Below are 11,400 nucleotides of genomic sequence, written 5' to 3' on the forward strand. Positions count from 1 at the left end.
CCCAGAAGGCTTCTGACGGAGTGGTCCTACGTGTCTGAACTCCAAAAGCAGACGGTGCCTTAAGGCTGTGCTTTATCAGAAGAGGTGAATTAGATGAAGCTCGTCCTCCAACGGGAACCTAGGGTCAAAGAAAAGGCCTAGGTGGACACTTTAGTGTTGTTTGCCTTTTTTTTTTTTTTAAAAAAAAAAGTAATGCAAGTGTAGCAATGAGTTATATATGCAACGTTAAAATACTTAAAAATAAAGTGGTACCTTTATCCACGTAAAGGACACCTTTAACAGCATGAGGCGACTCCTGCTCACTTTGCTAATTTGCTGGCCCTGTGATTCTACCATCCCATAATAATGAAGTCATTTACTTTGGTGGTACAAGGGAGACTTCCGTCTTTAATGGAGGAGCTTCAGCAATTTGCATTTATTGTTGTAACTGACAGGTTTGTTACTAACTCTGCCACCTTTTTCAACGCTGTTTGTTTCCTGTGCTTCTTTGCAGTTTGCTGTGCTTTTCTATGTGATACAAAAGGCCCCTCCTCGGCTTCTAGCTACGTTTATGTTGTGAAAGGCTCATGCTTTCTTTTAAGTTCTACATATTATGATTGATCTCTAAGTTTCATATCAGAAGTCTCCTAAAACAGACAAACTCTTGATGTAGCCACTTACAAATCCCTGTTCAAGAGCCAGGAGGGATGCCAGCATTTAAACTCTTTTTTTTCCTGATTCTACAGGGCAGGAGGTTAGCAGGTGAATCCCTGGTGGTCCTTCAAAATCCAATTTTATCAAACCTTCTCTACTGCAAACCTGCTTGGAAGCCCAAGTCTGAGTTGGAGGATGCAGGTCGGGAGCTGTTCTCAGTCTTGATCATTCACAATGGATGCTACAGTCTACCTGTTTGCTTTTAATTTGTATTTAATTTTTTTTTAAGAGAGGGGTCTCACTCTGCTGGGTGAGCCGGCCTGGAACTCCTGGGCTGAAGAGATCCTCCTGCCTCAGCCTCCCAAGTAGCTGGGCTGTTTTGCTTTTTAAATAACAACAAGAGGGCTGGGATGTAGCTCAGTGGAAAGCACATTCCCAGCACGCCCAGGCCCGGCTTCCCTCGCCAGCACCACACAAACACACACACACGATACAATCAGCACACACACGTCCACAGGTCCTCTCTCCTCACTGTTGACCAGACGCTTGTCTCTCTAAATCACACAACTTTCCTTGATACCCGAATAATCTTTGTTCCATTAAAGCAAGCCCCGAGGTTCCCAGATACTTGTTTCTGTCTCTGATCCACTGTTTCTCCCTGCAGCTGCAGACCAGGCAACCTCACGACTGCCCAAGGTCAGCCGAAGGGTCCTGCCCACAGATCCGGGCAAGAGACTCACGGCCCTGATTTCTGCCCAGTTGGGGGTGGGGGTGGCCACGCCGGGAGATTTCTTTCAGCACCCCGCTCCTCCAAAGTTAAAATGGCCCCCAAATAAAGTTGGGGGATAAGATGACAAGGGAAAGGAAGTACAGCAGATTTCTGTCACCCAGCTTAGGTGGCTGGGGTGATCTCACAGTCACCACAGGCTTAGCATCACCTGGTGCTTTACCAGGGCAGTCACGAAGGGTGCGCAAATGCCATCTTCCCACCCGAGGGCACGCGCCTGTCGGGGCCTCAGCCCTGGGGAGGGGCTGACCGAGAGGCTGCAGGTGCCTTCAGGTGCCCACGAGATCATGTCTGCTTTCCCGCGTGGTCTCATGGGCGCGCCCTGCCAGTCATCCTCCTGATGAACCACAACAGAACCTCAGCCCCCAGAGGAAGGCCCCCATCAGCTGGGACCAAGTGAAGCCCTGCGCTTACCTCCTGCAGTTTGACCTCCTCGGGCTGCAGGATCTCCAGCACCCCGCTGCTCTGGATCTCTGGAAGGTCCTGCCAGAGGTTGAACCTCGAGTGGGGGTTACTGAGCAGGCAGATCTGGGGCACAGCCCTCCTCTGGGGTGGGCTCGCCGGCTCTTCCTCTTCCTCCTCTTCCTCTGGAGTGTCCTCGCCGGTGGGGGACCCATCCTCATCGCCCTGGATCTCTGCGTCCTGTTGCCTCCTGGTCTCGATTTCTTGGAGGGTTGATTTATCTCGGTATTCCTGATATAGGAGCCCTGGAATAAAAGAGCGTTGTATTTTTAAAAAGCACAAGATTTTTGATGGCAGTCATTTCAAATCACTATAACGTCACACTCTTACGGCGAGGGGACGCTCTACTGAGGAGCACACGGAGAAAGAGGGACTCTCTCGATTCCCAGTAATAGGCTCCTGACCACAGAGCAAACTGCCTCCTCTCCCTGGTGGGAAAGACCAGAACGTGCAAGTTTCCTCCACCACTAAGAAAAGTCTCTGATTCAAAATCCAGTCCCACAAATGCGAGCTTTCTTCAGCAAAACGAGAAGGCAGACCTTGATGTGTCAGTAACCGGGAGGGCACTGTTGAACGGAAACGTCCCGGTTAGGTCTCAACATCCAGCAGGGACCTTCCCACAGCCCTAATGCCCCAATAGTAGCCCTCAAGCACTCTCATCCATGGCGTGGGAGTAGCTGTCAATTTGCATATGGAGGAAAAATCCCTGTCTCAGCAACCTGAGGAGTCCAAGGGACCCATCTCTTGTGCACAGTCTCCGATGGCTTCCCCAGCCGGTTCTGAAACAAATGCACCTGTCTCAAGGGAGACTCGGGTACGAGAAGCTGGAACGGACGTAGCAGCTCCATGAGAAAAACCCCCTTCAGGGCAACTGGCTGTGGGCAGAGGGACTGTCCCTCCACACCACCCTGCCTTCCACAAGGATGCGGGGACAGGTCAGCCCCAAGGGTCTTGTCAGCCACGCACAGAAACAGGACTCTGCCCATTGGCCAGGGAGGCCCCAGGAGCTCTCAGGCCAGCATGCCTGGGTTGCATTCAGCAGAACCAGGCTGGTGGGAGAGGGCCGCAGCTCCAAGGACAGCAGATGAAGTGGTGGTAGTAACAGAGCCCAGGGCCCGACTCAGGGGACAGTCCAACGTAGAGCAATGTCTGGTGCTGGGTAAAACCCAGGTCACCAGCTTGGCAAGAGGGTCTCGTGGCACCATTCAAGAGGACAAGGAACACGAGTGGAGGCTCTGACTGGGGGTGGGGTAGTGCAGAGATGAAAATGTCCTGGGGTCCCTAGTGGAGAAACTCAGCTGGGTAGCTGGACTTACTGGTCTAGAGCTCGGGACAGTGGCTGGGACCCCTAGGTTTGTCCACTTGGAAAGCACCCTCTCCTTCAGTGCAGCCCAGACATGTTAAGCGTGTCTAAACAGTGGGAAGGGGTGAGAGAGGAAAGACCACCTCGGAGACCCTGGATACGTGAGCTGGGTCAGTCACATCCACGGGCGGGAACCTCATCAGTCTATCCGTGGGTCACACCGTTGGCTTCCAATGCTCCATGACTCTAAATCATAAAGCCTTTAACTGAGCCCCTGTGCTTTGCAATGTCACCATCCAGCAGAAGTCAATGTGGAGTTCATGTGACAAAGGAACGAAAGTCCATCTATGCTAAATACAACTCAGGTTGGGGACCTATAAGGACAATTGAGTGTCACCACATAAATGGGCTCAATTGTGACACGTGACTGTTGCCATCTAGCTCGTTATTTTCCTGGGCTTCTGACAGACAGGATGCTTACGGAGGCTTCCACTTGGGTTCACCTTCCAGTGTTTAACCCGCACCCACGAGGCCCTCAAGCACGTGCTGAACACCTTTTTAAGTGCAGTTTCCAAGCTTCCTCGGAGTGTCTGACCTAGCGTACTTCTGACATTTCAGAAAGCACATCTTACGCGTGCTGCAGGTAGCTAATCCGGGGCAGAACTACCTCCAACTTTTCACAGGTGCATGAGACTTCAGCACTGGGGGGGTCACATGGTGGCAGACGCTCTCAGGGGCTCCCCTCCGTCCCTCACACCCTGGCTTCCCAGGTAGCAGGGCAGGGGTTTGGTTTGGGTGCTGCCCATCTGTGCTCCAGGACGTGGGGGATGTTGACTGAGGGACACCTTCCCTGACCGCTCCCTTCCCCTTGCCAGCGGTGGGTTGGGGCGTGGGCATGTGACACCTGCAAGTTCATATGCTGGAACCTAATGCCCAGGGTGACCGTCTAAGAGGCGGGGCATCTGGGGAAGTGATTTCCATGAACGGAGCACTGTCCTTATGAAAGAGGTTGAGGGGAGCCACATTGTCTCTCCTGCCACATGAGGACTCCAGGCAAGCGCCATCCGAGCCCTCACCATCGGGAATCAGCTCTGGTGCTGGGCCTCAGCCTCCAGAACCATAATAAGTCACCCAGTGTTTGAGTGTGGATGTGGCTTGTCCCCGAGGTGAGGCTTGGTCCCAGTGTGATGTTATCTAGGCCATGGGCCACTTCCTTTTAAGGACTCCACAAGAACCTCAGTTTAAGAATGGGTTGCTGGGCTGGGGCTACAGCTCAGTTGGTAGAGAGCTTGCCTCGCATGCACAGGGCCCTGGTTTCAATCCCCAGCACCACACACATAAAAAATAGGTTGTTCTTGGGGCTGGGTTGTGGCAGAGTGGTAGAGCGCTTGCCTAGCACACGTGAGGCACTGGGTTCAATCCTCAGCACCACATAAAAATTAATAAATAAGATAAAGGTACTGTGTCCATCTACAACGAAAGAAAGAAAGAAAGAAAGAAAGAAAAGAAAGAAAGAAAGGGTTCTAAAAACAGTGAGCCTGGCCCCGGAATCTTTTGCATGTAATTTCTCCTGCTCATTCCCATTATGCTGCCACCCACCATGTTGTAATAGTACCAGGGAACCTTTACCAGAGCCCATCAGAGACTGGTGCCATGTTCTCAGACCTCTGAACTGTGAGTTTAATAAATCTCTTTTCTGTATGAATTCCCTGTCTCAGTTATTTTGTTATAGTCTCAAAAAGGTATTTTGTTATAGCAGCAGGTACAGATTAAGACACTGGCCAAGGAGAGAAAGAGAAAGGCGACATATTCTAAGGGCTTCTCAAAAAGATGTCTCTCCCCAAGAAACACTAAAAGACAGCACCCTTCCTGCTGCTACAGACCACTGCTGGAGGGTGTGATGCCTGGAGCCATTACAGCCGATTGAGGAGGAGAAGCACTGTGGTGCCTGTCTGGGTGATGAACCTATTCGGGACCTTCTCGCCCCTGGACTCATTGACTGACATGGGCTGCCTTCATCATTTAAGATCAGTTTTTGCTAGATATTCTGTTCATTGCAGCCAAAATAATTTTAGAATTAAAAAAAATGCAGACTTTTTTTTCTGAGGTATATATTTAGAACATAAATTGGAACTCCAATTTTTTTTCTGGAGTTACTATGATTACAGAATTATTTGACATGCTATTATAACTACTTTTCATGATCTTTTGTTTTTTGTTTGCATTAAATTCAGATTACTGTATAATCTAATTCAGACCACCAAATACAGTAGATTTATATGAGGAACTACATGTTATCTGAGAACTCGATGTACTCAGAGTATTGCATTTAATTTTTTTTTTTTTTGCAGTGTGGGGATCAAACCAGGGCCTCACATGTGCTAGACAAATGCTCTACCACTCAGCTGTGCCTCAGCTCAACGTGTTGTGAATATAGCATGTATTCCTATTTTATATTTGTATGTTCAGTAAGCACAACTTTATATGGAAGTTAGTTTTCCCTTTTGTAAATCTTTTTTAATTTACAAAAGCTTGCACTTGGTATCACATGCATGTGGAATAGGAAGGCTCAGTCCAACTCTTACTAAAAGATGTAAACCAGGTTGGCTGGAGAAGGAGGGTGAGTCCCCAGCTCCTTTGGCCAAAGCCTCCTGAGTCATTTCAAATCCCTCCTCCTGAAGAGGATTCCTTTTTATTTCATTCTTCAAATACAATTTGAAGGGTAGGGAATCAATTATGATTTAGTGAGCCATTCTATGTGCCGAGCATAGACAATCTCTCTCTCTCTCTTGCACACACACACACACACACACCACTCCAGGGGCTCGGGCTGTGTGATCTGTGGGGCCACAGCCACTGTGACGACAGCTGTGTACTCTAGTGTGCAGTCACTGAACATTCTGTGTAACCTGAGTGGTGGCCACTGCAAAATCCAAAACACAGTCTACAAAATGCAAACAAACTCATTCCACTTTCTGTCCCCTGGATTTTACTCTGCCCTTAGGACCCTGCGATCTTTCCTGACACCTGGTGAAGAATCCTCTCACTCACATGGCCCAGGGCAGCTGGGCTGGGGAGAGGACCTGCGAGCCATAGCCACTGAGTCTCCAATGAAGACTGAGATGACATGGGACAGCTCTGTGCTGTCCCTCGCCCCATCCATGGAGACCTACGGGAAACAGGGAAAGATGCTCCCCTGACACCAGCAGATATGGAGAAGGGGCTGTGGGGGAAAGGCTCAGAACTTCAGCGTCTCTGCTGTCTGTCAGGTGAGGAAACTTGGGCCCATGATGGGCAGACAGAAGACTCAGGGGCCCGGACTCCAGCTTGGAGCTTCTGCAGCTCCGGGGGAAGTGCTCGGCCTCCTGGGAGCAGATGGGGGCTTTGGCCCCTCCCCACCCTAATTCCTTCCTGGTCATGGCCCTGATCCTAGCCACAGAAGAGCCCCTCCAAGAGGGTAGAAGCCAAAGGTTCCATCATATGCGGAGGCAGAGGTGGCTCTCCTCATACAAAGGACAATGTGGCAGAGCATTGGGAAAATCTTTGTTGCAAAATCAGGATTTCTGCCAGACGCAGTGGTGCACACCTATAATCCCAGTGGCTCAGGAAGCCGAGTCAGGAGGATCACAAGTTTGAGGCCAGCCTCACAATTTAGTGAGGCCCTAGGCAACCCAGTGAGACCCTGTCTCTAAATAAAATACAAAAAAAAAAAAAAAAAAGAGCTGGGGATGTGGCTCAGTGGTTAAGAGCCCCTGTGTTTGAAATCAGGCATCAGTTTCAGATTAGCCCCTCTCCACTTCCTCAGCCAACAAAATGAAAAGCCCCCATCGTGCCCCCACCCCAACCTGACGTACAGGGTACCACAGGAGACAAACTTCTGGGAGTCGGAGCAGCCTAACAGCACGCAGTGCACACTCCACCCCCTCAGCTTCACAGGGGCTCGCTCCTCTCAGGGTTGGGTGAGACAGCTCCCCACCAGCCAGGAGGGCAGCTGCCTGAAAAGCCTCCCAAATGCCAGGTCTCCTATAGGGACAGAAGCTCCATTTCCACTCTGAGGGCACATTGTGTCTGTTCAGTGATTGGGACTAAAGGACAATAATGATATATTATTTAGACAAGAAAATTTCCAAATTCAGAATTTTTATTTTAACAAGTAGTCTGCTCTAATAACATCGAAGAATATTTTCTAAGCAGCCAGTACCACTTTCAGATGAACGGAAACTACAGATCCATTCACTGGTGCCCCTGGTGATGATATGAGAAGTAGCCTGATGTCACCAGCAATTTCTTAGTGCAAGGCATGGAGTTCTTTGGACACTGTCTCAGCCCCCTTTGTGAATTCTTGGTGGCCTATGGGAGCTGGACATACATGCTGCTCCTTGGGTGTCTCCCCAGAGCCATATTCCAGGAGAGGTTTCCCTTCCTTATTCAAGGGCTTCTGGGGCTCCCTCTTTCTCTACTTTCCCTTTCCTGGCTTGCAAAGTCCCTGGCCATCAGCCTGGCTCTGCCCAGGCGGGCCCTTCACACACCTCCCTCTCTGTTCCCACTCTGGGCCCACGCCCTGTTCTTCCCAGGCCCCTCCCTGCCTGGAGCGCAAGGAAGGCTCACTCTGCAGGGTCCAGCAGTACTGGTTCACCTCTTCTCTTTCTGGCAGAAATGACTGAAGAGAGCCCTTGCTCAGGAGAGTTGGGCCAAGCAGAGTCAGCAGGATAGAAATCCATTTGCTAAATTAGCTCAATGGTACAGCACTAATAAGATGAGGCAGTTGTGCCTCTGGACCATTCAGAACCACAGATTTCAAAAACCTCATCCCACGGGCCAAGAATCTCAGAGTCCACCTGGCACCCACTTTCTTAAAACTCTGTCTCAACCAAGGACACCCACCTATTTGTTCGATGAGGTTTCTCCAGGAGTCGGCAGGAATGGGATGGATCATCTGCAGGGCCTCGGTGAGGGTGGTGGGGCTGTCCGCCAGGGCTGGGCACTCCTCGGGTGTGGTCCCATTTCCCGGGGTGGAGGATGACTCGCTGCCAGAGAGGGAGGACCACAAGGCTGGTTATTTTTAAGCAACGACACACCTTGGCCGGCTTGCCAGAGGCGTCTTCACAATCGGCTGCAGGCCAGTGGCACCCTGCCTCAGGCCGTCCAGGCCGAGGGACCACAGCAGCCACTGCCCGTCCCAGCAGGGCGGACCCAAAGGCCCTTTTTGTCCTGCACCAGGGCGCGACGGGGTGATTCATTCCCACACTAGACCGCCCAAACCTTCATGTTTTTCGAGCTCGCGGGCAGGCGTCGGAAACTTGGCGCGCCCTGCTCGCGCGCTCGGTGGCGCCGATGGTGGCCCCGACGGGTCCCGCGGCCAGGAGGCCACCTTGCGCCCCTCGCGGTCAGGCAGCCCCCAGTCCCTTTCGTCCCCGATCCTTCAGTCCCAGGGCCACTCAGGGCGGAGAGGGAATCCATGCGGCACGCGCACGCCCAGGGCGTCCGGGGCGAAGGCACTGGAGGCGATCTTGGGGAGCAACTGGGGTGCCAGCGGCAGGGAGACGGAAGCTGCCCTACTGCGGCCAGATGCCCGCCCGACGAGGGCCCGGGTAGGAGTGGGGGGCGGCGGGAGCCCGTGGGCCGGGGTTTGGGGATAGGCCTTGCCAGTCGGTGTCCGTCGCTGGGGGAGCAAGCAGGGAAGGAAGCAGACGGGGCCAGCGCGCGGGAACCGGGATGGCCACCGGTCCTCACCTGCCGGGCAGGTGTCCCGCCGAATCGCGCGCGTCGCTCTCCGAGGTGGAGCTGTCGTGGTCCACAGCGCAGGCGGCGCTGAAGGCTGCAGCCAGCAGCTCCATGGGGGCCGGCGGCGGGGAGGGAGCCGGGGCCGGTGGGGGGCCGCGCTGGGGGCCCGGGCTGGGCCGGGGGCGACGCGCGGGCTCTGGAGTGAGGTCGCAGCGCGCGCGGCTGGAGCCGGAGCTGCCGCCGCCGCCACCGCCGCTGTCGAGCGCTCCCGCGGGCGCGCGCGCGCCTGGAGGCTCCGGGGGTTGCCACGGCAACGGGGGGAGGCGGGAGGGGCGCGCGCGGCGGGGGCGAGGCCCGGTGGCTGAGGGGCGGGGGCGCTCAGGCCGGGAGCGACTCGGGCCCAGCGGCACCAACTGCGGCGGGGACCTCGCACCCCTCCGCGCCTACCTCCAGCCGGCGACCGCTTCCAGCCCGGAGAGAGCGAGGGTAGACTGGGGGTCCGCGAGCGTGCCTCCGCCGGCCCGCCCCTCGCTTGCGGTGGTCGCAGCTCGGCCCGGCGTTCCTGGAAGGTGCGGGCGAGGTGACCCTCTGCCCCGAGTACTCTCGAACCGCCGCCTTGGCCACGCCGGGCACCCTGGGCAGGCTAGCGGCTGGTCGACCTGCCTCTGCCGCCCGGAGCCCGGCCTCGGGGAATGTGTCCTCGCTGGAAGTGCCTCCCTCTGTTCCCTGTTGGAGGCACACACTCGGGGCTCACAGGACCCCGGCTCGATGGCTCCTGACACTTAGAGTGGGAAGGGAGCTAGCGCGGAGACCTCTCCCATGCGGGTCTCGCTGCAGGACCATCTGCTCTTAGTGACCCGGAGACCCTGGCGGGACAGGGTTGGGTTTGGGAGAAAAGAAGTGCACCAAGACTCTGCCCAGTTTCCCTGTCTAGTCACTTTGACTCTTGGAACCCGCTCCTCCCTTAGCTAGTTCAGTCCGCTCATGGATTCAGAAAGCGAGCAAAACTAGGTGACTGAAAGGAGGAGGAAGCTGATGTTCCCCTCGGCGAGGTCCTGAAGGTCGGCATGAGACCAGGCAAGCCGCCCCTGCTGCCTGCTCAGAGGTGACTTGGGAATCTAGAGGGATTCCGTCCTGCACTGACACTGGCACATGGCCAGTATCTTTTCCTGGGACCAGCCTGTTCCCCTTGTTGTACATCCAGGTAAAGTGGCCTTGATTTGCAGCCAGGACAATTCCAATGCTAATTGTCTGGAGAGGGTAGGGATGGGGTACAGAGAAAAGTAAGGAGAGTCGTCCTTCGCACCTTCCTCTCCACATTGGTTAAAATTAACACAATCCTTTTTTTTTTTTTTTTTTTGGCAGACAGTGCTGGTGGGAGGGGTTCAGATCCTGTCAGTTGGTTGGCTTTCACATATTCCAGCCTGGAATAAGGCAGGTGTTCTGCAGGGAGGGTTGGGCAGGCGCAGGAAAGCAGGAAGCTTAGGCTGAAAGGCCTTTTGCCAGGAAGGGAACTGCCCTTTCCACCCATCGGCTGATCACCCATCGTCCTTGCCTCTTTCATCTTGCCCTGATCCTCCTGTGGGAAGGTATGCTGCAGCTGGCTGAAACCCAGCTCCCAAAGCTGCCACTCAGCTCTCTGTTTTGGGAGGAGCCAGAACCGACAGTTTCCATGCCTTTTGCTCTCAAGGGCTCAGGATATTTGAGAGACACCCATCGGGTCTCTTTCCAAGTCAAGCACCTGCCTTCTGCAATGGTTTTCAGGGAGGCAGGTACCCCCAGCTGATCTCCCTCTCCCTCACAATTTGTCTACTCACTAGCGGGTCCACCTGGATACCCTCTGTTCAGACTCCCATAACAAAATACCATCGATTAGGTGCCTTGTAAACAACAGGGATTGGTTTCTACAGCTCTGGAGGCTGGAGGTCTGAGATTAGCATGATAACCTGGGCAGGTGCTGGTGAGGACCTCTAGATTTGGAGATGGCTGGCTTCCATGTATTCCATGCAGAGGAATACAGCAGCATTCTTAGGGGTCTCTGTGAAACTGCACCTGTCCTGTTTATGAGAGCAAACCTTCATGACCTAAAACTTCTCAAAGGTCCCACCTCCTAATACCATCATATTGGAAGTAAGAATTTCAACATATGAATTTTTGGGGACATAAACATTCGGTCCACATTATTCTGTCTGTGCCCTACCATTCATGTCCTTGCATTTATTATACATTCATTCCATTCAAATAAGCCAATAATCTTTTTTTTTACTTTAAAAAACATATATATATATATATATATATATATATTAAATACATATAATATATAATATAAAGTTTGAGACTAAAAATATAGTACATAATATTTAAAAAAAAAGGCAGGATAAGAAAAGGTGTGAGGGACACACAGACACACATTGCTAAAAATCTATGGTGGTTTGTCCTAACAAAAATAATATTTCTTTTTCTCTTCTCTTAATTATCATCATAGATCCAT

At 52.8% G+C, this 11,400-nt stretch overlaps 1 protein-coding gene across 1 annotated transcript in view; it reads right to left on the reverse strand.

Moving 5' to 3' along the window:
* Window positions 1-9,022, reverse strand: part of Ngef (neuronal guanine nucleotide exchange factor) — a 33,326-nt gene extending 24,304 nt beyond the window's left edge. The window contains exons 1-3 of the mRNA XM_026412761.2: window positions 8,919-9,022; window positions 8,070-8,212; window positions 1,835-2,127 (exon numbers count right to left, since the gene is read on the reverse strand). Coding sequence (XP_026268546.1) covers window positions 1,835-2,127; window positions 8,070-8,212; window positions 8,919-9,022 — 540 coding nt within the window. The remainder of the gene's footprint in view (window positions 1-1,834; window positions 2,128-8,069; window positions 8,213-8,918) is intronic.
* Between the last annotated feature and the right edge of the window lie 2,378 nt (window positions 9,023-11,400).

This window comes from Urocitellus parryii, chromosome 1 (assembly GCF_045843805.1).
Source record: "Urocitellus parryii isolate mUroPar1 chromosome 1, mUroPar1.hap1, whole genome shotgun sequence".
Lineage (NCBI taxonomy): Eukaryota > Metazoa > Chordata > Mammalia > Rodentia > Sciuridae > Urocitellus > Urocitellus parryii.